At 50.7% G+C, this 25255-nt stretch overlaps 1 protein-coding gene across 3 annotated transcripts in view; it reads left to right on the forward strand.

Moving 5' to 3' along the window:
- LOC143842841 (DIS3-like exonuclease 2) overlaps positions 1-25255 on the forward strand; it is a 228492-nt gene that overhangs the window by 118401 nt on the left and 84836 nt on the right. For all 3 annotated transcript variants that reach the window (XR_013233376.1, XR_013233375.1, XM_077348100.1), the window contains 2 exons: positions 666-745; positions 21496-21608. Coding sequence is in view for 1 of the 3 variants with exons in the window: in XM_077348100.1 (XP_077204215.1) it covers positions 666-745; positions 21496-21608 (193 nt within the window). In the remaining 2 variants the exon portion in view is untranslated. The remainder of the gene's footprint in view (positions 1-665; positions 746-21495; positions 21609-25255) is intronic.

A 25255-nucleotide genomic window follows, 5' to 3' on the forward strand; every position in this document is an offset into this window, starting at 1 on the left:
TGGTCCTCCAGATGTCCATGGACTACAATTCCCATGAGGACCTCTCGCTAAGATCTGCTGCTGCCGGTCAAAGCAGACAATAGCGGCCTTGAGAGATGGATGTTCTGACACAGTGCAGGGCCGACAGCCTCGTGTTCAGAGGTGGCCAAACTGTGCCTCTCCAGGTGTCCATGGACTACAATTCCCATGAGCCCCTGCCAGCAGCTGGGAAGTCACAGTTTGGGGTCCCTGCTTGTGTCCATGGCGAACGGCCTCATCACTCCAGTCATTTCTGTGGTTGGATTTATCTATTTATTATTATCTAATGCCATGTTTGTAGTGTCGCCAGGAGAGCCAAGTATTGTCTGGCAGCCAGGCAAGGGACCTTTGGAGGTGATGTGCCATTTCCTGCCTCTGTGTCATGACTCCTAGAGTTCCTTGGAGGAACTGCCACCCAAATCCTTAGAGGTCTCCATGCAAATACTAGCCAGGGTCGGCCCCGCTTAGCTCCTGAGATCTGATGGGATCAGGCTTGCTTGGGCCACCCAGGTCAGAGCATATGAGGTTGGAGATCACTTCTGAAGGACCCTGAGATGTCGTACTTGACTGAACGGTCTTTGGAAGGCCCAGTTGGTTTCTGTCTCACATTATCCGATCTGGTTTCTCCCCCACCCCGTATCTGACAGGGCGGAATGCATCTTCACCATTGACCCATCAACCGCCAGGGACCTTGATGATGCCTTGTCCTGCAAGCTGCTTCCTGACGGTATGTAGAATTGTGTACATAACATTTGTGTGTGCCTCTGCATGTGTCCGTGTGGTGTCACAATAGAGGGGGTTTGCCGTCGTCTGCCTCCGTGTTGTGACCCAAACTTTGCTTTGCTTCCAAAATCAAGCTAGCTTGGTCCATCCAGGTCAGGCCAAGTGCTGAAAAGCGTCATAAAGTCTCAGCCAACTTATGGCAGCCCCTCATGGGGGTGTTCAAGGTGAGAGGTGAACTGAGGTGGCATAACATTGCAACCCTGGACTTCCCTTGGTGGTCTCCCATCCAAGGACTATCCAGGATTGACCCAGCTTAGCTTCTGAGATCTGCCGAGATCAGGTTAACTAGAGCCATCCAGATCAGGGCCTGTGGTCACTTAATAACTACTAAGAGGAGTAGCGAACACTCCAAAAAGTCAGAGTTCAACAAGGTCTGAACATGCTGGAAAAGTGGGGCACATGCAAACAAGTCACAGTTCAATAAAGATAAGTGCAAAGTTCTACATCTGGGTCACAAAAATGAGAAGCATCCATACTAAATGGGAGATACACTGGTGGGTAGTGCTGTGGGCGAATTTGAGAGGTTGTCACTTGGAAGAGGGCAGGGAGAGGTTCCTGTTGGCAGCAGAGAATGAGACCTCCAGTAATGGGTTTAAAGTACATGGAGAAAGATACTGGTTAGATATCAGGGAAAGATGTCTCTGTCAGCGATGGAATGGGCTGGCTAAGAAAGTGGGGAGCTCCCTCTCATGGTGGTCTTCACGGAATGGCTGGACAGATCCTTCTCCTGGATGCTTGAGGCTGATCCTGCCTTGAGCGGGGGGTGGGACAAGATGGTCTGTATGGCCCCTTCCTACTCTGGGAGTCTAGTTTAGCCATGGAATGGGCTGCCTAAGGAGGTGGGGAGCTCCCACTCACTGGCCGTCTTCAAGCAGCGGCTGGACAGATCCTTCTCCTGGATGCCTGAGGCTGATCCTGCACTGAGCAGGGGGTGGGACTAGATGGCCTCCATGGCCCCTTCCCACTCTAGGATTCTAGGAGTCTAGTTCAGCCGTGGAATGGGCTGCCTAAGGAGGTGGGGAGCTCCCCCTCACTGGCCGTCTTCAAGCAGCGGCTGGACAGATCCTTCTCCTTGATGCCTGAGGCTGATCCTGCATTGAGCAGGGGGTGGGACTAGATGGCCTCCATGGCCCCTTCCCACTCTAGGATTCTAGGAGTCTAGTTCAGCCGTGGAATGGGCTGCCTAAGGAGGTGGGGAGCTCCCCCTCACTGGCCGTCTTCAAGCAGCAGCTGGACAGATCCTTCTCCTGGATGCTTGAGGCTGATCCTGCACTGAGCAGGGGAGGGGACCATATGGCCTGTACGGCCCCTTCCAGTGCTATGATTCTAATGTTTTCTCCCTTCAAATGCACGACTCACCAGGGAAATTAAGATTTTTCAGCGGGTGCTAAACTGGCGAACGGTAATGGCTTTCTCCAGCGTGGAGGGTTCTTGGCTCAGTCTCCTGGCATCTCCAGTGAAAAGCTCTTTCTCTGCCCGATAGCCTGGAGAGGAGCTGCCAATTAGGATGTCAGGATGTGGGCTGATCACACCAGCATTTGCCCCTTAGAAGGCCGCTTCAGGGGCTCATGGACTCGTCCATTTAAATGTCACCGACTCAGAGCTTAGTTCTAAATGGGCTCTGCTGGACTTTGGAAGCAGCCGGATGAGCTCTCCTCTTCTTTTCCGCTGGGGCTGAGTCACTTTCCAGTGATGGGAATTTCCTGAAATGAGGTAAACGGTGAGTATTTGAGCAATAAAGCAAAAACGAGGGCCCGTCACTTTGTCTCACTGCCTCCGTATTGTTACACAGCCTTCGGGGGAGTCAGGTTTGAACTTCATAACAGTGACATGCAGCCATGGAATCGGTCAGAAGGCAGCTTTTCCTGAACTAGCTCTTCGTGGGGGAGCTAGGTCAAGCCCTCTTTGCACTGTCTCAGATCATTTGGCAAGGCATCTAGCTGCCCAGCAGGAGGAGACGGGCAGGTCTGTTGGATGCCACCTTTTGGGTTCTTTGTGCTTTAAAGGAGTGATTTGCATAAGCCAACCAACTCAGTCCCCCTTTTCCAGAAGAAGACAATCAGAGGTCCTTCCCCTAAGGGGGTGTGCTTGTTGATAATCCCGGAGTCAGACTTTCATAAATGTTCCCATTGGACTTCAGTGAGGCCTGTGCTGTAGGGTTGGGGAGAGCCTGGGGCCAGCTCAGCGCAGGTGGGTTCCAGAGTCTACCTGGGGAGAATCGGGAAAAGAGATTGGAAGCTGCTTTGAAACTCTTTCAGGCACTGAAAAGCGGAGTATAAAATCCAGTCCTTCTTCAAATACTTTTGGCTTGGGCCTCCTTCCTGGCCATAGTCTTCTGTGGGAGAAGTTCTAGGCAAAGGGGAAAGGGAGGATTCACACAAATGGGTAGTTTGTTTGTTTTGATGGCTCAGGCTGACCTGATCTCATCATATCTCTGAAGCTGAGCACGGTTGGCCCAGGTCAGAACTTGGATGGGAGACCACCAGTAAAGTCTGGGATTGCTACACAGAGGCAGGCGAGGACCAACCACCTCTGAACATACCTGGCCTTGCACACCCTTAAGTGGTCTCTGCAGGGTCCACTGCAACTTGATGGCACCCTCCCGTTCTCTCTCCTTTCAAAGTTTTCATCCTGCCATGCCTCCGTGAACGTCCAAGTCAAGGCATCTTCCAATCCTGCGATTTGGTGCAGCAGAGGAAATAGGAATTAGCGCGTGAAGAACACTAAATTGTAAATGATGTCGGGTAACAGGATGCAGCCGTGATGTGAATGAAATTGAATATGGAGGGGCGGGGGAGCCCACAGAAACGCCATGGCTGACGCCTGGATTCCTCTCCTGACTTAGTCAGCCTCTTTGCTGCCTGGGTTGCCAAGTCTACTGCGGCTCGTTCTACAGAGTGGCCTGTGTTTTGCCACTGGGAAAGAAGGGGGGAGGTGTATTGAGAAGATTGAAAACAGGCACCCCATCTACGTAGGAAAGGTTTCTCTCAGATGACAAGTGGAGGTACGCACGTCCCGGGATCCTGCATCTGCTGCGTTTAGTGTGGCTCCTACTGGTGAGATCGTCTGACATCCTCAATTAAGATCTTGGTCTCGCCCTGCATTTCTCCGCATCACATCCAATTTACGGACGCTTCTTCGGGTCATTTCTGAGCAAGCACTGCCCGGCTGCAAGCCTTAATTCAATTCGGGGAGCCGGTCTACCCACTCGGTCGCTGAATCCATCTGTTTGTGTCAGCAAATGTCGTCAGAAGTGGTTTAGCTCAGACAAGACCCAGCGGCGGAGTTACCCAGGTCTGCTGTCAGCCCCAGGAAGCAAGCAGGATTCCCACTCAGCCTTGATGAAAACCGAGAATCTGCAATCCTGGATAAACCAGTGGGTTTATTGGAGGTAGACCTTTTCCTAGAGTGGAAACTCCTTCTTCTGAAACTTCGTCAAGAGACTCCCGATTACTAGTGAATCCCCCCAGTCTCGGTAAAAGGACCAAAGAAGTCTGAAAAGTGTTCTGCCTTCTGCCCCTGGCCTTGACTGATAGAAACCAAGGCTTGCATGCTGGCAGTGTTGTTGCGTTCGCCTAGCGATCCCCGCTATAGTCACTGCAGAGGGCATTTGTTTGTTGCTTTAGAATTTTGTGATTTTTTAATGCCGCGGATGGATGGATGGATGGATGGATGGATGGAGACAGAGAGAGAGAGAGAGAGAGAGAGAGAGAGAGAGATACAAAGAGCTGGTTTTCTGTACCCCACTTTTCACTGATCAAAAGAATTGCAAAACTGGCTTACAATCTCCTTCCTTTTCTCTCCCCACAACAGACACCGAGTGAGATAGGTGGGACTGAAAAAGCTCTAACAGAACTGTTTTTCAAGAAGAGCCCTAAGGTCACCCTGCGGTTTTCCAGATTGGAAGCCGCTGCTCTCAGCCGATTTAGATTTCAAATTTTTAAAATGGGAACCTGGGTCGTTTATCGTCTTTATTGATTCATTTTATTATATTCATTTATTTCATTACATTTATAGGCTGCCAATCTTGGCCGGCCAGCTCTCAGCGGCTAATAAATTTAAAATACAGAATTAAAATTATTAAACTCACGTGGATTCTCCCAACCCCCATACACTCCCCCCCTTCGCTGCCATTCCCTGGTAGATGAAGATGTTACCTAAGTTGCAGGATGTCAGAGGAAGGGCCCAAGATGTCCCCCTAGCCTGGCCTCAACCAAAAGTCTAACTGCATTAGCTCTGGCAGGGCCCATAGCTCTTCTGGGAGCTCATTACACCAGGCATGGGCCAGACCGAGTATGCCCTGACCCTGGTTGAGGCCAGCCGAACCTCATGCAGGCAGAGGATCACCAACCAATTAGTATTGGGGAAATTGGGGTCACTGTGGGTAGCAAGTAGTTGTTAGATCCTGCATAGTGTAGGGGGTTGGACTAGATGACCCTGGAGGTCCCTTCCAACTTTGTGAATCTGTGAGCCATGTCACTGTTTTGGGAGGGCCCAGCAGTCGGGAATCCCATGCTGGGGAGAGAGGTAGGCTAGAAAACGCTTTCAGGGAAGCATTTGGTGATGCTAAATTAAATATATGAGGCATTCATGCAGCCCCGCTTAACTGGTTTTTCATAGAATCATAGAGGTGGAAGGGACCTCCGGGGCCATCTAGTCCAACCCCCCGCAGAATGCAGGAAATGCACAACTACAAGAGTCCCGATTTGACGGGCCGTCTTCCTTCTCTGAGCGGACCCCAAGCTACAATCAGGAGCAGGGGTAGTCAAACTGCGGCCCTCCAGATGTCCATGGACTACAATTCCCAGGAGCCCCTGCCAGCATTCGCTGGCAGGGGCTCCTGGGAATTGTAGTCCATGGACATCTGGAGGGCCGCAGTTTGACTACCCCTGCTCAGGAGCATGTGCGCTGCTTTGGGAAAGTGTGCAGAGTCAAACTGGCAGCTGCACGAGGGCTTCGATGGTGGCAGCTCGCCTGGAATGACCGCTTGACAGATGTCCTTGTTCCACATCCAGTCTCCTGGGTCCTGAGACTTCTCCCAGGTCCAAGGGACAGGCAGCTGGTGACTTTCTGGATATCCAAAGAGGAATTTGCTTTGCAGCCTCCCTCCCTAAGGCCTGACCTGCCAGGGCAGGATTCCACGCCCCCCCCTGCCCCCAGAACGGTTCCAATTTGTGGAGGCCGCTGGGTGCCACTTCCCAGATCTTTCGACACTACGAGCGTTAATTGCCTGGTAAGATTAGCCCTCGGTTGGAGTCGGGGAAGAGCAATAAAAACAGCTTGCAGCGTGGTTCTCCAGAAACGGCCTTTTCTCCTTTAATCTCTTTGGCCGCGAGCCTCGGCGCTGAGTGGGGGCTCGGAGCCTCGGCCAAGTTACAGAAAGTTCTCCTGCAGGAAGTTCTGTCCGCTTGCAAAGAGTTCTCCGTGCTCAGGATGGAAACCCGAGCTCAACAGAAGCACTGTCGCTCTTTGGCTACGACTGCCCTAACAGCTCGCCTTGAAGGATGGTTTCGGGCCTGAACTTTGGATTGAGGACGAGGCCGGAGGCAGTTCTGATGGGGGGGGGGGCGTGTTTGGTGGCAGGAGCAGCAAGGGCAGGCAAAACAGAGAGGCAGGAGAAACCTGGGCCGGGTAGGAACCAGAGTCCAGATGCAGAAAAGGGATCCAGCGGGTTGTGATTGATGTTGGATTTGAATCTAGGAGATCCCAGATGTAAATTTTCACATGGTTATGATGTTCTCTGGTGAATATTTGTTTTTTTTCCTCTCTCTCTCTCTCTCCCTCCCTCCCTCCCTCACACACACACACACATGCTTATTGCTGGGGTTGCTATCTTCCAGATGAGACCAGGAGATCTCCTAGAATTACAGCTGCTCTCCAGGCTGCAGAGATTAGTTAGAATCACAGAGTTGGAAGGGGCCATACAGGCCATCTAGTCCAACCCCCTGCTCAACGCAGGATCAGCCCTAAGCATCCTAAAGCATCCAAGAAAAGTATGAATCCAACCTTTGCTTGAAGACTGCCACTGAGGGGGAGCTCACCACCTCCTTAGGCAGCCTATTCCACTGCTGAACCACTCTGACTGTGAAATGTTTTTTCCTGATATCTAGCCTATATCGTTGTACTTGAAGTTTAAACCCATTACTGCGTGTCTTCTCCTCTGCAGCCAACGGAAACAGCATCCTGCCCTCCTCCAAGTGACAACCTTTCAAATACTTAAAGAGGGCTATCATGTCCCCTCTCAACCTCCTTTTCTCCGGGCTGAACATTCCCAAGTCCCTCAACCTATCTTCATAGGGCTCGGTCCCTTGGCCCCAGTTCTCCTGGAGAAAATGGCTGCTTGGGAGGGGGGACTCTTATGGCATTGCTCCCCTGCTGAATCCCCTCCCCTGCCCAGGCGCCATCCCCAAATCTCAGGATTTCCCAACCTGCGTTGAGCCACCATAGTTACAAGACGGAGCTGGGAGAGAACCATATGTCTGAGGTCTCGGGAGGGATACAGATTTTCTACGCAGGAGGTGAGCAACGCATGGTCTGTGAGGAGAACTCTAAAGAACCCAGCTGATTCAGGCGAGAGGTAGATTTTTACCACTAGTGGGAACAGAATCCACGGAACGCATCCAAGTGCTTCCCTGAATCCACCTCAGCAGAAGGCCTTGACTCTCCTGCCCTGTTGTTGGCCCTGCAGAGGAACTGGTTGGCCCCTGGGTGAGACAGGAGGCTGGACTACATCTCTATATCTCTGTGTCAGTCTGTCTGACCCCTGCCCCAAGTCCCTCAGCGAAGACACAGATGCCTCACTGTTTCATGGCAGGGCCTGGCCCCGATCTGTGCGGAGACCAAGGACAGAAAAGTCCACGAGAATAACAACGAGGTCATTCCGACGGCTTTCTCCTCCCATCCAGGCTGCTTGGCCCGTCTCACCTCGGAGGCTTTTTGCTGGGCCTTCCCGACCTACGGATTGTGTCCTGGATTTCCTCTGGAGCCTGCCAGAATTTTTTTTTTGTTTAGAACACGGCCATCTCGGCCTAGCTCCCTTGCCTTGTATGCTGCTCTCCTTCTCCCTCCAAGTTCCTGTTGGCCAAAACCTCCTCCAGAGCCTCAGCACAATCCCTCATGGCTTCCTGCAGTCCCTGCACAGCTGCCCATTCCCCCTGGATGGGGGAGGATCACCTGGCTCTCGATTCCAGCCCAGTTCCCAGCAAGCACGTCAGCGCCCTCGCCTTCTGCTCCAACTGGACCGGCGCCGTGTCCATGAACTGCGTGTGACTTGGAGGCCGTGGGCGCTCCAGCTGGCCCAGCCCCACCGTTAACCTGCAAACATGCCCTTCCATTTCGGTATTGGCCTTTCTGGGCAGTGTGCTTGTGTCTTGCGAGCCACAGGTCCAGAGGACTTTGGCAAGCGTCACATTTTGGCAGGGGGTCGGCTGGGAACGCGGCGGCCGCTGGAGTTTGGCTCGAAACTTCCTCGGCCTGATTCGCCGAAGGAACTGAATGTTCTGCGTGCCACGCTGGGACGAGGCTGCCTGCTTCCCCATCACACTTACGGCATCATACCTGACGTGTTATCTGTTCCTCGGCCATGCGCCCTACCTAGGTGCTCGGACACGTGTTCTCGAGTTGGCTCGCCGGCGTGGAATTCACTCTTCCTGGAGCGCTCGGAGGCCAGCGTCTGTCCTCGATGTAAATTATTTGTCTGGCTTCAGATGCTTGGCACCCAGCGTCAAAGCAGCCGTATGCCTCCTCTCGTCTCACAACCAGGAACCGTATCTCCGAAAGCCACGTGCTAATGGGATTTAGGAGTCTGGGTGCGTAATTTATGAGCTGCCGCAGACAAAACAGGCGTGTAATCCTATAGGGCTCTTAAGGCTGGTAGTGCGTGGAGTCGGGGCTTCCTCCTCACCCGGCAGCCGCTTCCAAATCTTTCGTTGCCTCGTGGAGGACTTGGGAAGTGCGTCTTGCGGAGGCATGCCGTCTACCTTCTCTTTTGTGGTTTTTCACTTGCTTTGCTACTAATCATACGTTGGGGTCTGGAGACCTCTGCTCAGATGGGGAAAGCACTTCTGCATGATTTCTGGTGCAGCTGCTTCACCCACCGCCCTCCTCTGCCCCCAGACAAGCTCCTCCAAGGGGCCAGGAGGCAGCCTGGATCGGCCGTCGGCTAAGTGGCTGCAGCCTGGATGCTGGGGATGGGGACCGGCCCGGAAGACCTCTTGTGCCGTTCCAGGGAATGGCCATGTCGTTCTGCAGTCGAAGAGCTAGATTTGAATCCAGGAGCACTGGGACATGATCTTTTGACAGTCAAAATCTTCAAATAGGAATGGACAACCCCAAGGCCTTAGGCCCCCGTCAGAAGTAGGAGGGGAGCTGATGCAAAGAAGAGAGTCTGACAGCAGATACAACACAAGATTCTGCGCGATTCTGATTCAGATGTAATCAGGGAAGAAATTCTTTGGGGCAGGAAAATCACGCCTGCAGAGAGATATGAATCCAGTGTGTGGGGACAGGGGGAGGGTCCATTGTATTGGATTTGTGAGCAAACTCAAGTTCAGCAACCTTTGGGTCATCACTGGGATGTCTTGGAAGGTTTAGAACGTTTTCCCACAATGTTTTTTTTTCTGTACTCTGCTTTTTTTTCTACACGAAAGGATCACAAAAGTGGCTTACCATCGCCTTCCCTTACCCTCCCCACAACAGACACCCTGTGAGGTAGGTGAGGCTGAGAGAGCCCTGAGAGAACTGTGACGGGTCCAAGGTCTCCCGGCTGGCTGCACATGGCGGTGGAGTGGGGGATTGAGCCTGGCTCTCCAGATGAGAGGCCGCTACTCTTAACCACGGCCAAGGTGAGTGCCGTGACTGAACACCGAGTGGGTATTACGGTGCCAGAAAACAAGCATCGGCAACAGGAAGTCTGAAGTTCCGTCCCAACATCTCCACTTCTGAATATCTGGGCTCAAACGGACTCAGCCTGAGGCTTTGGAGAGCTGCTGGACACCCCGGAGGGAACTGCTCTGTGCTGAACTTATCCTGTGCTATGTTACCTCTTTAGCTTGACTGCGGTGTGCACAGAGGCCTTAGCCAACCCAAATGCACTGCCCGGGCCGAGCTCTCTCCTGCAGCGGCCTGGAGCCCCTGCCAGCGAGGATCCTGTTGGGGAACTTCCAGATCCCACCCAGCCATTGGACGTTGCCTCTTCGGCCAAGATCAGATTTGCTCCAGCGTTTCACATCCAAAAGGTGGAGGCATCAGGAGTTGGAATGGATGAGCAGCATTGGGGGGGGGGGGGGGGGATGCTGAGTGGTTGGAAGAGGCCAGCCACCTTCTGTCCTCTTGGCTGAAGCGGCTCTGCGTGACGTTCAGTTTTGCCATTGCCTGGTAAACAAAGCTGCCAACCTCTGTTCAGCTGCCTGGCACTTCCAGCAACCAGAATGCCCTCAAGGCGCGCAAGAAAGGTTTGAAGCCTGCCAAATGACACCCTCGGCTTCCATGAACAATAGCTCAGGACTGCGGGGCTTGTGAAATGGATCTGCCTGGACATGAAGGGAATGGAAAACACTGGCCCCCGGTCCCTGGAAGGCCAGCCTGGCTCACCGGGATGTTGGAATTCTGGGTATTGTTCACGTAGGGATAGAAGGAGTCAGTGCAGCCAGTGGCACCAGAGGGTGGAACCAAACTCCTTCAGTCTTGACTGGAAACTCTGATGCATCAAGGAGCGCTGATCAGCCAAAAAGGAGACCAGAAAAGTTAACTTCGGCTCTTCTCCTTCTCCTCCTTCTCCTCCTCCTCCTCCTCCTCCTCCTCTTCCTCCTCCTCTTCTTCTTCCTCCTGCTCCTGCTCCTGTCAGATTGCAGAGCTGATAGTTCAGAGGTGTTGGCCAATGCCTGCTTCTGCTGAGGAGCCTCCGTGTTCCTTGGTGGAGGGCCAACCTTGCTTAGCTTTCGAGGATTAATGAGACTGGCCTAGCCTGGGTCATCCAGGTCTAGGCTCAAGGACGCTTACAACACGGAAGAAATACAGAAAGTTAAAAAAAAAAACCCGCCATAAAAACACTAAAAGAAGCATTTAAAGCCCCCGTTCAGGACTGCTAATAAGAATAACCTAATGTGGTTCTTAATAAAACTGGCCTTATGGTCATCTAGTCCTCCTGGGTCATCTAGTCCAACCCCCTGCACTATGCCCCGAGACGACCTGTCGTGAGGGGTGGTATAGAACAGGGGTGGGCAAACTGTGGCCCTCCAGATGTCCATGGACTACAATTCCCATGAGCCCCTGCCAGTGTTCGCTGGCAGGGGCTCATGGGAATTGTAGTCCATGGACATCTGGAGGGCCGCAGTTTGGCTACCTCTGGTATAAAAGTATGAATATAAATATATGAATATAAATAGTATATTAAATCATATTTTCCTACCTCTATGTATCGTCTTCCAGTGAGAGCAGTTCATACCATTTAAATTCTTAAATAAACCTGTAATATACATATTATTCAATACATTAAATAATCCATAATTATAATCAAATGATACAGAACCCAAAATTTACTAAGTTGCCTCTGTAACAAGAATTCTTAGTATAGTCTGCCCATGGGCTTGTAGATGGTAACGGGAATTCGGGTCATTTAAAGTAGGGTCCCAAATTGGGCTTGCCAGTGACCTACTTTTATTCCTTGTGAGTAAAAGGCAGGTGCATTCCAGCTGCAAGTGTTTAAAGGGGCAGCGGCACAAAAAACACGCCCGTTCCAAAGACGTATTCAAACCTGGGGGATGTAAAGAATCCAAAGAAAAAAGGTAACAATGCTCCCGCTGGCGTAAAAGTTTTTGGGTATTCACTCTTTGATTGGCTGAGGCAGGGACTTGCCGAAAAATCTGAGTTCATCCAGTGCATGGTTCATCTGTGCAAAGTGATTCACCATCGGAGCGCCCTTCGCATTATTTCGGAGGCGGCTTTGATGTTCCTGGATCCTAGTCTTCAAAGGGCGTGTGCTTGTGCCAATATAAATCCCACGACATGGACGTTGTACACAAGGAATTGAAATTTTGGATAAATAATTAATAAATTAATTAATCCTAATAGTATAATTGTTGGTTGGGTTTTTAAGCTCCCGAAACGGTATCTTTAATCTGCATACTGCAAACGACCTCCATTGAAAATTACCCAAATTAGCTATGCAGTGGTTGAGGAATTTTTTTTTAACATTTTTTAATTGAAAGTTTTACACAACCACAAAAAAGACACAAAACCTATTAAACACTACCACCAACACCACTACAATAACCCCCAATAACAAACAATAATAAAGACACCTCCCCCAATAGCCAAAAACATACAACGACAAAAAAAAAATTAGAAAAGACCTCCGACCATCTACAAATTAGGTTCTTTAGTTTTCTAATACCACATGCCCAAAAATATTATTAGAAATAAAAATTTCACAATTAAATCTTTCATTGACTATTCATAATTATAATATATATCCTTAATTTAAAATAATATAATGAAATACTTATTTACATCTAATAAATCTTCACTTTAGAATACATTTTACTCTCTTTTCTGATAAAGATATACTCCATCCTTATCTTAACTAATTTATTCAACATAACCAATAGTAATACTCTCATTTACCAGGTGTTGAGGAATTTAGACAGTGGTTCCAGACAGGAGTTACTTTGGGAAATCTCGGATGCCCCAACGGGGGTTGAGCTCTTTTATTATTTATTTTATTATTTATTGACATGTTTTTTGCGGCTCTGCCCCTTTAAGCGCCTGCCATTTACTCACAAGGAATAAAATTAGTTCACTTGCAAGCCCAATTTGGAACCCCATTTTTAATGACTCTGATCTGTTACCATCTACAAGCCCGTGGGCAGACTATACTAAGAATTGTTGTTACAGAGGCAACTTAGTAATTTTGTGTTCTGTATCATTTGATTATGAGCCTCTTGTGGCACAGAGTGGTAAGGCAGCCGTCTGAAAGCTTTGCCCATGAGGCTGGGAGTTCAATCCCAGCAGCCGGCTCAAGGTCGACTCAGCCTTCCATCCTGCCGAGGTCGGTCAAATGAGGACCCAGCTTGCTTGCTGGGGGGTAAACGGTAATGACTGGGGAAGGCACTGGCAAACCACCCCGTATTGAGTCTGCCATGAAAACGCTGGAGGGCGTCACCCCAAGGGCCAGACATGACCCGGTGCTGGCACAGGGGATACCTTTACCTTTATCATTTGATTATAATTATGGATTTTTGAATGTATTCAATAATACTTATAGATATTACAGATATATTTGAGAATTTAAATGGCATGAACGGCTCTCGTTGGAAAAGGACATATCGAGGTAGGAAATTATGATTTAATATATTGTGTGATTATTGAGGCATGTTTGATATTCATGGTTAATAGCGTATTACTGCATATTACTTAGCGACAAGCCACTGAGGATGGACCCTGCTTAGCTTCTGGGACGGGCCTCGCCTGGGCCATTTCTTAGCAAAGATGAAGAAAATTAATTCACTTCCATTCAACAGTATTGTTTAACCTGTGGCGGGGACTTGTCACGTGACTCCTGGCGCACAGCATGCTGTCGTTTTTCGGTACCTGAACAGCTAGTTCCCCTCTTGACACGTTCTGTTCATCTGTTTTCTCGCCCTGAAGATGGAGTCTTGAGAAAGCGAATGAGCTCTGTGCCCAGCAGGGCGCTCCTCCTTCTCACGCTGTTCACACAAACTTAAACTCTGCATCCCAGTCCGGCTGCTGTGCTGGCATATTTTTTTGCTGAGTGCTTGCAGATTGAACAAACCTTCCTCTCTTTCTCATCCCCCTCATCCTGTTACACTCCCCCCCCCAGCCCCCCAATAATAAGGGAGTACGGAGTTCTCCGGGCTGTTTTTGTTCACGAGGTGAGATCATCGGTGGAGAAGTTGAAATCCCAGCTTGCTCGAAACTCTACTCGTAGGTGTGTTGTGTAAATCATTACTCGTTCCATAGCAGCGTAGGACTGGACTCACAGACCGCAGCCTGGAAGGGGCTCAAACTAATCAGATCCCCTACCCCTAGATCTTACGCCGGTCTAGGTGCTTCCCAATGAGACGGATTATTGGGAACCATTTTAAGTCTAGCTTTGGGTTTAAAACTGGCACAGAAATCTTCCGGATCAGCAGCTGATAACTGGTGCCAGGGGAGAGGCAGATTCTTGCCCAAGGGCCATGGTGGCATCCACGGATACCTTTCCTGAGAGTCCGCGTGGTGTCGTGGTTAAGAGCGACAGTCTCTAAGGTGGAGAACCGGGTTTGATTCCCCACTCTTCTTTCCCATGCAACCAGCGGGGTGACCTTGAGGTCGTCAGTTCTCTCAGAGTCCTCTGGGAGTTTGCTGGGTAGAGAGGAAAGGGAGGCGGTTCTAAGTCACCTTGAGATTCCTTCAGACTCCTCCTCCTTCTCTTCTTCTTCTTCCTCCTTCTCTTCTTCTTCTTCTTCTTCTTCTTCTTCTTCTTCTTCTTCTTCTTCTTCTTCTTCTTCTTCTTCTTCTCCCTCCTCCTCCTCCTCGTCTTCTTCTCCTCCTTCTCCCTCTTCTCCTCCTTCTTCTCCTTCTCCTCCTCCCCCCACCAAATGTTCAGTGGGCAGGGCCAGAAGGGGCTTTTCCACAGCTGGGCTTCTGACTTCTGATGGGCGTCACATTATTTAAGCCACATTGTTTTTGCAATGGCTGCCGTCACAGAACAGCATGTCTGAAAGGAAGTGGCATGTAAGCAAGGAAGGATTCGAAAAGGCATAGTGTCCTGCAGCTCTCCCACCTGAAACATTGGTGACCTTCTGCTCAAGTTATGCATAATGTGATTGGCTCCACCTGTTTCCTTCTCTGTTTCCTTACTTATGCTTTTTAATATCTACATCAGCCTTTCTGAACTCTTTTACACCTGGGAGACCCCCGACACCCTTTGTGAAAACCCAGAAGTGGCTCAAACGTACAGAATGTGGTCGGGAAGCATAGCTGTGTCCAGGCCCACCCAGGGCTCCTCCGGGCCCATCACTGGCCATTTTGAAAGGGGGGGGTTAGGTCAACATATATGGTCATATATGGTCATGTCACCAGCTTGGTGTAGTGCTTAGGAGTGCAGAGTTCTAATCTGGCGAGCCAGGTTCGATTCCCCGCTCCCCCACATGCAGCCAGCTGGGTGACCTTGGGCCGGTCACAGCACTGATAAAGCTGTTCTGACTGAGCAGGAATATCAGGGCTCTCTCAGCCTCACCCACCCCACAGGGTATCTGTTGTGGGGAGGGGAGAGAGAAGGCGAATGGAAGCCTCTTTGAGGCTCCTTCGGGTAGAGAAAAGCAGCATATAAGAACCAACTCTTCTTCTTCTTCAGTAATCTCAGGGCTCTCTCAGCCTCACCCACCTCACAGGGTGTCTGTTGTGGGGAGAGAAAAGCGGCATATAAGAACCAACTCTTCTTCTTCTAAATGTTTAACAATTTTTTTAAAATATTAAAATTAGTTAACTCCCACCCGTTTGGGTAACCCTTCCAGGGCCGTCAAGAAACCCCAGGGTTTCACAAAACCCTGGTTGAGAGCGCCCGATCTTCATAAAACTACTGACTAAGGTCGTCCAGGAATTCTGAGTGCCTCTGGATGCCACTGGCACCCGTCTCTGTTTCTCCTTTTCATCCAAGTCAGATGCTTTTGGGGGAGTTCCATAGTTCACAGCCAAGTGCTGCTGTCAGGAAATCAGGCTGCACTGTGACCAAGTGGTTCAGAAGGAAGCTGCAGTTGGGGGGGTAAACACTCTGTTTAATTCGCACTAGCTGCTGCTATCAGTAGCTCCCTGCTGTGTAATCTTGGCATTCATTTAGCGAACACCTCAGGAGAGTTGAACGAGATCTGAACACGCTGGGAAAGTGGGCCAGTGGGAACGAGATGCAATTCAATAAGAAGTGAAGAGTTCTACATCTGGGTCACAAAAATGAGAAGTGGGCAGACTGAATGGGAGAATACTCTTCTGGGTAGCAGTCTGTATGGACGAGATCTTGGGGTACTTTTGGGCTGTCAGCGAAATAAGAGCAGACAGTATGACGGGGCGGTAAAGAAGGCGAATGCAGTCTTGGGCTGTATCAACAGAGGCATTGCATTGAGATCACAGGATGTCCTGGTCCCAGTTCTGGAAGCCGCACTTCACAAAGGATGTGGACAAAATGGAGAGGGTGCAGAGGAGAGCAGTGAGAAATATCTGGGGCCTGGGGACCAAGTCCTATGAGGAAAGGCTAAGGGACTTGGGAATGTTCAGAGGAGGTTGAGAAGGGACATGATTCCTCTCCTTAAGCATTTGAAGGAGGGCAGGGAGCGGTTCCTTTTGGCAGCAGAGGACCGACAGTAATGGCTTTAAACTACAAGGAGAACGGAACTGGCTAGATATCAGGAAGAGCTTTTTTGCAGTCTGTATAGTTCAGCAGTGGAATGGGCTGCCTAAGGAGGTGGGGAGCTCCCCCTCACTGGCCGTCTTCAAGCAGCAGCTGGACAGATCCTTCTCCTGGATGCTTGAGGCTGATCCTGCCCTGAGCATGGGGTGGGACTGGATGGCCTGCATGGCCCCTTCCCACTCTAAGATTCTAGGAGTCTAGTTCAGCAGGGGAAGGGGCTGCCTAAGGAGGTGGGGAGCTCCCCCCCCCAACTGGCCATCTTCAAGCAGCGGCTGGACAGACCCTTCTCCTGGATGCTTGAGGCTGATCCTGCCCTGAGCAGGGGGTGGGACTAGATGGCCTCCATGGCCCCTTCCCACTCTAGGATTCTGTGATTCTAACATGTCCTGTTAATATGCTTTGCTTCTCCACATCCAGATTTCCACAAGGGAAATATTATTGCACTATTTATTGGATAGAATCACAGAATCCTAGAGTTGGAAGGGGGCCTAGAGGCCATCTAGTCCAACCCCCTGCTCAAGACCGGATCAGCCTAAAGCATCCCTGACAAGGGTTGGTTCAGCCAGTACTTGAAGACTGCCAGATAACTATTTATTTATTATTCCACTGTGGAACTATTTATTCATTTTATTTTTTATTGTTATTATTAATCATATATGGCAGAGTTATAGAAGAAACTGGTTTTTTTATTCCCCACTTTTCATTACCCCATGTTCTCCTCCTCCTCCTCCTCCAGAAAACCATGTTGTCCTGAGCACCTCTTCATTACCCCTGGGCATTCGTCATCCTGCTCAGACGAACCTGATTTTATCACGGCTTAGCTTAGTGGAGTCAGAGCCTGTCTGTGATCCAAACAGAGTTATGCAGCTTTAAGTTATGCACTTTCTTCCATTTGGTGCCTGGCCAGTCCGGAGCACCTCTGCCTCCCCCCTCCCCAGTCGTACGCATAAACACAGCTGGGATTCCTATCAGGCTGGCTTCTTCCCCCTTTTGCCAAGCGCTCTTAAATTTTAATTTAGCAAAGGCGGCTAAAAGTCAGCAACAGGTAGCTGCTGCGAAACAGCTTTGGCTTGAAGGGATTAGCCTGGAAAAGGAAACAGCGAGAGCGTTAGAAAGACCCAGGGATGTATCTTACAACTGCTTTTGCCTTGATTTTTTTCGGGAACAGGGCGAAGGGCTGCTGGGGTGGCTTGAATTTCAGCCCCACAACCCCTGGAGCTCCCTCAGCGCATGATGTCACCCTGTGGAACCCAGAAAGGCTTACTTTGAAAGTTCGCATGTGGGACGGGAGGAAGAGCAGGAGGAGGGGGCAGGTCTTGGGTTGCCCCCTTGCTTTGAGATCCTCTAGTGGGAAATCCTGAGCCAAAAACGAGCTCCGTTCGCTGTTTTCGTTGGCGACTCTCGGGCCAGATTATCTCACCGAACGGGATCTCTCTAGGTTTGTCAACATTCAGCGGAGGGCAGAAAGTTCACCCTCGGAAGAACCTTTGGCTCAGGCAGCGAATCAGCGCCATGATGTCATGACCTGGTCTTCCTCCCCTGGCCCCTCCGTCCATATTTGCCCAGCGGCGCTGGGATATTACACTGCAGACTTCAAAAAGATTATCTGTTTTCTTGCCTTCCACAACTGTGTCTTTCCCACGGCTCGTAATAGTCGGCGCTTTTCGGCCAAGGCTTCCTGTCTCTGTCGTTTTGGGCTCCGGTTGCCGGCCATCCCCCCCCCCCCCCCCCGAGAAGCTTTCAGAGCTTGTGATAATATCATGACGCGGATTTAGGTAATGGCCAGAGGTTGGGGCCATATTTGAGCTTCATCCCGCTGCCCTTTCTCTCCAGTGACCTAAAGCGTTTGGAAACGTATCCCACACTTCAGGGATGGAACGATTTCTCCTCCCTCGCCAAGGATATCTATACTCTCAGCAGGCCGTTGGAGTGAGAATGAGATTCTGGAGACTTTATGCTCATGTCTATCGTGGCCTTGGTCTTCTTGGACTTCCCCAACGTGGTGAAGTATCCATAAATCCCAATCTGCCGCTCAGCAATGCTATCTATTCGCAAAGACTAAAAATTGAAGGGAGAACATAAAACTTCCGCAATATTCTTCCATTTCACGTAGCTCGGAGTTCATTTCTAAGTAGGGTCTGGAAAGTAGATTGCAATGGCACAGCCGTGTTAGTCTGCCGTAGCAACATAAAACAAAGTCCCTTAAAGCGGTGGTCCCCAACACGGAGCCCACAGTCGCCATGGTTGCGGCCAACACCTTCCAAGTGTTTTGGGGAAGTAGGTGGGATTGAGCGGGGCTACTGCCCAGCAGGATGTCCGATTGGCCATTGGAGCTCTGATTGGCGGTGCAGATTTTTAAAAGGTGGTCTGGACAACAGTGGCCATCCCAGCACAAGGCTCTTCACTGTGTGAAGCTCAGCTGAGCATGTGCAGGAAAATATTTGTAAGCAGTGTGTTCATTTTCATAGGGGTCTTCCTGACCAGATCTTCGGCCGGAAATGCTCAAGCGTTCCTATGCGTGACCTCACTCCCTAATATTTTGCAGTTGGCTCCACCTCTCATGGCCGCCATTTTGTGGCCACACACACCATCACGTGTCGGGATTCCCGAGGTGCTCGCGGGCCTGGAAAGGCTGGGGATTCCCGCATTTAAGACATCTATTTGAAAATGAACTTTTAATTTTTTTTTTTTGTCACACACGTGAAGTGACCGTATCGGAAGACAGGAGATGTGATTCACAAAAGCTCATTCGGAAACAACGTTATTAGTCTTGAATGGGCTGCTGGGATTCGGTTTAATGCTGAAACGTATACTTGCGCTGGGAGCAAGAAAGAGCCCTCTTCATCCTGCCCAGATGATGTAACCTTGGAACGTTTCCTTGCTTACCATGATACGTTTCCCAGGCATCTCTCAGGCGATGTCCGCCGTTGTTCGTACTGGTCAAACTCCGGCGTTCCAACGGCAGTTTCTTCAGTGAAATTGAGTTCCTGAAAATATGGGCATGGCAGGGGGGGGTACATCCTGCCCCATAAGGGCTACACACTTGCCCGGCATGGCTTATTTTCACTGGCCAACTGGGGACTGCCCTGTTGATCCTGGTGGCGGAAAGGGTCATCCAGTTGCAGCTGACATGATGACCCCATAAGGTTTTCAAAGCAAGTGGTGTTCAGAGTGCATTGACTGCCTCGATGTCCTCGGTGGTCTCCCATCCGAGGAGGAATCAGGGTGTACCCTGCTCACGTTCTGAGATTTGACGAGATCAGCCTCGTCTGCGCCATCCAGGTCAGGGCACCACCAGCCTTTTCCAACCTTTCGACCTGTGAGGGACCCCAGAGATATTTTTCAGGCTTTGAGAAGCCTTGGAAATTGTGACATTTTCCTTCAGAGAGGTGGGCGCAGGAGTAAGATGTGGGAGCCAGACGATCGATCGATTGATCACTTACCATTTCCATTGTGGAAAAAGAGTCTCGGCCTGTAGAGCAAAAAGGGAGGTGGGCTCCAGGGATGTCTAGTGATGCCAGCGGCTCTCCAAACTTCTGGGAAAGGCCGCGTAACACCTGGGGAGCTCTTCAAATATTTAAAAGGCTGTCCTGTAGAGTGGGGGTCATCGACCCCCGGTCCGCGACCCGCTGTCGGGCCGTGAAAGCCTCCCTCTCCCCACCCCCCTGCAGCAAGAAGCTTGCCAGGCCATGAGCAAATGGGCTGCCAAAGCGGATGATTAACTCACGGCCCGGCGAGCTTCCTGCTGCAGGAGGGGGGGAGGGAGGCGCTGGTACTGAAAACTACTGTTCTTGTCCATGGTGAGCCAATGAGGCTATTGGCTTGGATTCCCTGAAGGTGTCCCACTAACAGTGGCCTTTCTCTCTGGCATAAGGAGCCTCCTGCTGTGCAGATGTCTTTCCTGAAGATATGTGCCAGTCAGGGTCATTGTCCAACCAGAATGCTTAGCTCAACTTGGGGCCGCTCTGCATTGCCCCCAGACGGCCTATAAAGCTACAGTTCAAAGATGGGTCTAAGTATACATAACGGAAAAATGTTAATCCTTATTTTTTATAGTCTTGGTTATGCCAAAAAGTAGCAGGAGTCATTTAACACAGCTCTGATATATTTTAATAAGTATATATTATTGAAGTACAGATAAGTTTGGCTGGTGCTTGAAGTTAGAGTTAGCCAAGAATGTTAGCCAAGAATGCCCTTTTGAGGCGGGACAGCTAGCTGTTACTGAAAGCTGATCCAGAAGACCTAGAAACGAGGAAACCATTTCTGCACAGCCTACAGGCATAGAGGCCAAAGCCTTCACAAGAACATCAGAAGGATCTGCTGGGTTGGTCCATTCAGTCCAACTTCCTGTCTCACACAGGGGCCCACCAGTTCCTCTGGAGGACCAACAACAGGGCAGAGTGGTTGAGACCTTATAAGAAACTCAGCCCTGCTGGATCAGACCAATGGTCCACCTAGTCCAGCACCCTCACATAGGGGCCAACCAGTTCCTCTGGAGGGCCAACAACAGGGCAGAGCGGCTGAGACCTTCATAAGAAACTCAGCCCTGCTGGATCAGACCAATTGTCCACCTAGTCCAGCACCCTCACATAGGGGCCAACCAGTTCCTCTGGAGGGCCAACAACAGGGCAGAGTGGCTGAGGCCTTCATAAGAACCTCAGAAGAGCCCTGCTGGATCAGACCATGGGTCCATCTACTCCAGCCTCCTGTCTCACCCAGGGGCCAGCCTGTTCCTCTGGAGGGCCAACAACAGGACAGAGAGGCAGAAGACTTCATAGAAACATCAGAAGAGCCCTGCTGGGTCAGACCAGGGGTTCATCCAGTCCAACATCCTGTCTCACACAGTGGCCAACCAGTTCCTCTGGAAGGCCAACAACAGGACAGAGAGGCAGAAGCCTTCATAGAAACATCAGAAGAGCCCTGCTGGGTCAGACACAGTGGCTGACCAGTTTCTCTGGAGGTCCATCAGATAGGGAATAGGGGCTGAGTCTTTTCCCTGATGTTGCCTCCCGGCACTATGATTCAGTGATTTTCTGCCTCTGAATGTGGACAATTCCCATTAGCCACCATGACTTGTAGCCACCGATAGGCCTGTCTGCCGTGTACAGTCCTGTTTTTAGGTTTTTGTTGGTAATGTCCGTCAATTCATGCTTTCCTCTTTGCTCCCCTGCGTTTCGAAAGGCCCCCACAGCCCTGCAGGAGCACAAGAGGTGGTTTTTGCGCTGAGCCCCCCCAGTTGCTTCCTTCCCTGGCCAGCTGCCTCACGGCTCATCTTCCCTTTGCCTTTTCAGGCAATTTTGAAGTGGGAGTCCACATCGCCGACGTCAGCTACTTTGTGCTGGAAGGAACGGCGCTGGATAACATCGCAAGCAGGAGGGCAACAAGCGTCTATCTGGTGCAGAAGGTGAGAACAGAGCGGAGGCTGGACAGGGCTGTTACATCACTCGCTGTACCTGGCCTCAAGCCCAGCTGCTTTGCTGTTAATAGGGTCTGCAGGTGTGGCTCTGCTGCTGCTGCTGAACTGGAGAGGAAGGGAAGGTGATGGGAAGCCATTTTAAGACTCATTCAGGTAGAGAAAAGTGGCATATAAGAGCCAACTCTCCTTCTTCCTTTGGTTGCCCTATCTTCCAGTGGTGCCGTGAACCCTTGCTTAAAGCTGTTGGGGCCAGAGGCCAAAGGCTCATGGCTTACTCACGAGACACACATGTTAAGTAGGCGCTTCTTGAAGGACCACTTTCCTTAATCAGCCCCAAAGTTGACTTCCAATTTTGGCCTTCCCTCCTTCGGTGCTATGGGGTCTTTGTGCTCATGTGGTCCTTCCAAGGGACGGGCCACTCGCCCCGTCATGTGCCAGCTGGGCGGGAAGAAGCTGGCCTGTAGGGGGAGGGGGGTCCGGATCGTCTAGAGCAGGGGTAGTCAAACTGCAGCCCTCCAGATGTCCATGGACTACAATTCCCATGAGCCCCTGCCAGCATTCGCTGGCAGGGGCTCATGGGAATTGTAGTCCATGGACATCTGGAGGGCAGGCCTGCACAGAAGACCACTCGATGAACGGCAATCACAGGCAAGTGCAACCCTGTGTTCTTAGCCCTGATGAAAATGAAGTCAAGCGAGATACGGTTGTAGGTCTGGCTTCTCGTGCCTGAATGTGTGAGTGGGGGGCTGAGAAATCTCCCCACGAGAAAATCCCGTAGAGCGGCATAACCTTTGAGAAAGCGCAGCCCTTTCTTGATATGCCCGTATCAAGTTCTCCGAAACAGGGAAACCCAAACAGTTTCCCCCCTTCTGGCACGTCCTCTTGTGTTGTTTTAGGTGGGAAGCCGCTAAACTGAGGAAGGTCAGCCATAAACCCCTCCCGTATTTTACGGGCCCTGCTTTATAGGGGGAGATCAAAGGCTGGAACGGGGAGCCCGTCTTCTTGTGGAGTCTGAGGCTCCCAGCCGTTCACTTCTGACACCAGCAGGTGTTGGTGTTTTGATAACTTTGAGCTGAGCGGATCGGAGTCCCGGATTCATGGAGGCGTCGATACAAAACGAGAGAGTGGGGGAACGGGAAAAAGAAAGGAAATCTTTGAGCAGAAGGACTTGGCGCGTAAACAAATGGCCTGTTTCCTTTGAGCGACGTTCAGTGGAGAGGGCCACACCGTGAATAAGGCTTGGGGGCCCCTCCTTTAAGGGCGGGAGCAGAGCTGTCAGGGCCACTGGAATCGCTGTACCCTTTTGAGGTCCACTGAGGCTGGATGGAGTGAAGCTCTGAGCAGGGGGCAGGCAGGCAGCCAAGCGGAGGGATGGGCGTGAGAGCATCGGGGTGGCTTTGTGGAAACGCCGGGGTTTTGTTTTCCACGGAAACCCACTTTGTTCATGGGTTGGCCTTGCAAACGGACTTTTGGCCACCCCATTGTGATTCCCACGGGCGGTGGACTTGCCTGGCTGGCCTGCGATTGAACTCGGCGGTCACCGACTCCACAGCAGCCCCCCCCCCTCTTTGGAAGCCCTGCTGTATTCCCGGGGCCATTACAGATCGTGGAAGTTCAGTCGTTCAAGGCAGAAACCGAAAGAAAGGGATCTCAGGTGAACGAAGCAGGTGACTTTAGCGAGTTTTGAGCCTCCAAACCTTCCTTCTCAAATACTTTGGCCACTTCAGGAGAAGGAAGGACTCCCTGGAGAAGAGCCTAATGTTAGGAGTGATTGAGGGCAAAAGAAGAAGGGGGCGACAGAGAATGAGGTGGCTGGATGGAGACACTGAAGCAGTAGGTGCAAACTTAAATGGACTCCGGGGAATGGTAGAGGACAGGAAGGCCTGGAGGATCATTGTCCATGGGGTTGCGATGGGTCAGACATGACTTTGCACCTAACAACAACAAAGGAGAGCAACCATCAGGCAACCAGCAGAGGTAAGGCACGGACGCTCAAACATGCTAATGGCACCTGCCCTCGCACCCGCCTCCCTCTCCCTTGTTCCCAGGGATGGGAATTTATTTTTTAAAAGGTCTAACTTCCTGGAGTAACGAATAAGTGGACAAGCATGCAGATGCCAGAAATAAATGATTTGTTCCCCCAAAGTTGTTACACAAAGCATAACTCTCTAAATTCCCACATACCCCAAAATCAGGAACGAGATTAATTTTTTTAAGTATCAAAACTCATGGTTCCATAAGGGGTGGCATTCAAAAAGCACTATGCATTTATGAATAGATGGATAGTTTAAACGGGGAACTGTGAATTTTTAAAATTTTTTAGCGGGCATCGCAGGACCTTTAGCAGAAGGGGATTGGCTTCCTGGTTTGATTGACAGGTGGAAGAGAGTCATGTATAAACCGCATTGCTCTCTTCCACCATTTCCAGCAGGAGTTGTGGAGGGTGAGAAGCGCGAAAAGGTGGCAGACTAGAGCGAGACAGTAAAAAGGAGCGGAGTGGCGATAATGTTTAGCACTACAGCATTCAGCTGGCGTAACACTGTTTTTGCCGATGTGCGGAAATGCCCCCATGATTGTGGGTCCTTTCCTCCGTTGCCAGCAAGAACTGCTCCCTGCCCTCCTCTAAGACAGGAGTAGTCAACCTGTGGTCCTCCAGATGTCCATGGACTACAATTCCTATGAGCCCCTACCAGCAAATACTGGCAGGGGCTCATGGGAATTGTAGTCCATGGACATCTGGATGACCACAGGTTGACTACCCCTGCTCTAAGAGGCAGCCTATTAAATACTTCAACAGAGCCATTATGTTCCTTCTCGACCTCTCCCTCTGAGGGAACATTCCCAGGTCCCTCAGCTGTTCATCGCAGGGCTTGTTCTCCAGGCTACGGATCATCCTTGTCATGCATTTTTGCTCCTGCACAGTTATGTCTCCAATTCTGCAGGCTGAAAACACAGAATGCCAGGGCTTTCAATGCATGGGACTTAAATGGCCAGAATCAACACCAGACTTTAACAAAAAAGAATGAACAGCTAATGTCAATTCCCGGAGACTGATAAAAACTTTTATTGGAAGCATAGCTTATTTGTTTCTTGACCGTTTTACACCTTGTTTACCCTTATAAAATGCCAGACTGCATCATCAAGAGGTCTCTGGCCTTTTATGAGTGTCCTGCTGCTGCTGCTGCTTTTAATTTCTGTTAATTTTGTGATGCACATAATTGATGCACATAATTTATAAGCAGGACATACGTTTACCTCTGCGGGTGATGATGGCAGCCAGCGCTCCCACGGAGGGCCAGTGAAGCCAGACCTGCAAGGACGAGGGGCTTTTGCCTTTTGGATGGGAGGCAGCATCAGGAAGCAATATCAGGAGGAAGCCTCGGCCTCTCTCTGCCCTGTTGTTGGCCCTCCTGAGGAACTGGTTGACACCATGTGAGACAGGAGGCTGGACAAAGCGATCCTCCCTGGTCTGACCCAGCAGGGCTCTTCTGATGTTCTTAGGAAGGCCTCGGTCTCTCTGCCCTGTTGTTGGCCCTCCAGAGGAACTGGTTGGCCTCTGAGGGAGCCAGCTTGGTGTAATGGTTAGGAGTGTAGACTTCTAATCTGGCAAGCCGGGTTCGATTCCTTGGTCATCC

Source organism: Paroedura picta, chromosome 8 (assembly GCF_049243985.1).
Source record: "Paroedura picta isolate Pp20150507F chromosome 8, Ppicta_v3.0, whole genome shotgun sequence".
Lineage (NCBI taxonomy): Eukaryota > Metazoa > Chordata > Lepidosauria > Squamata > Gekkonidae > Paroedura > Paroedura picta.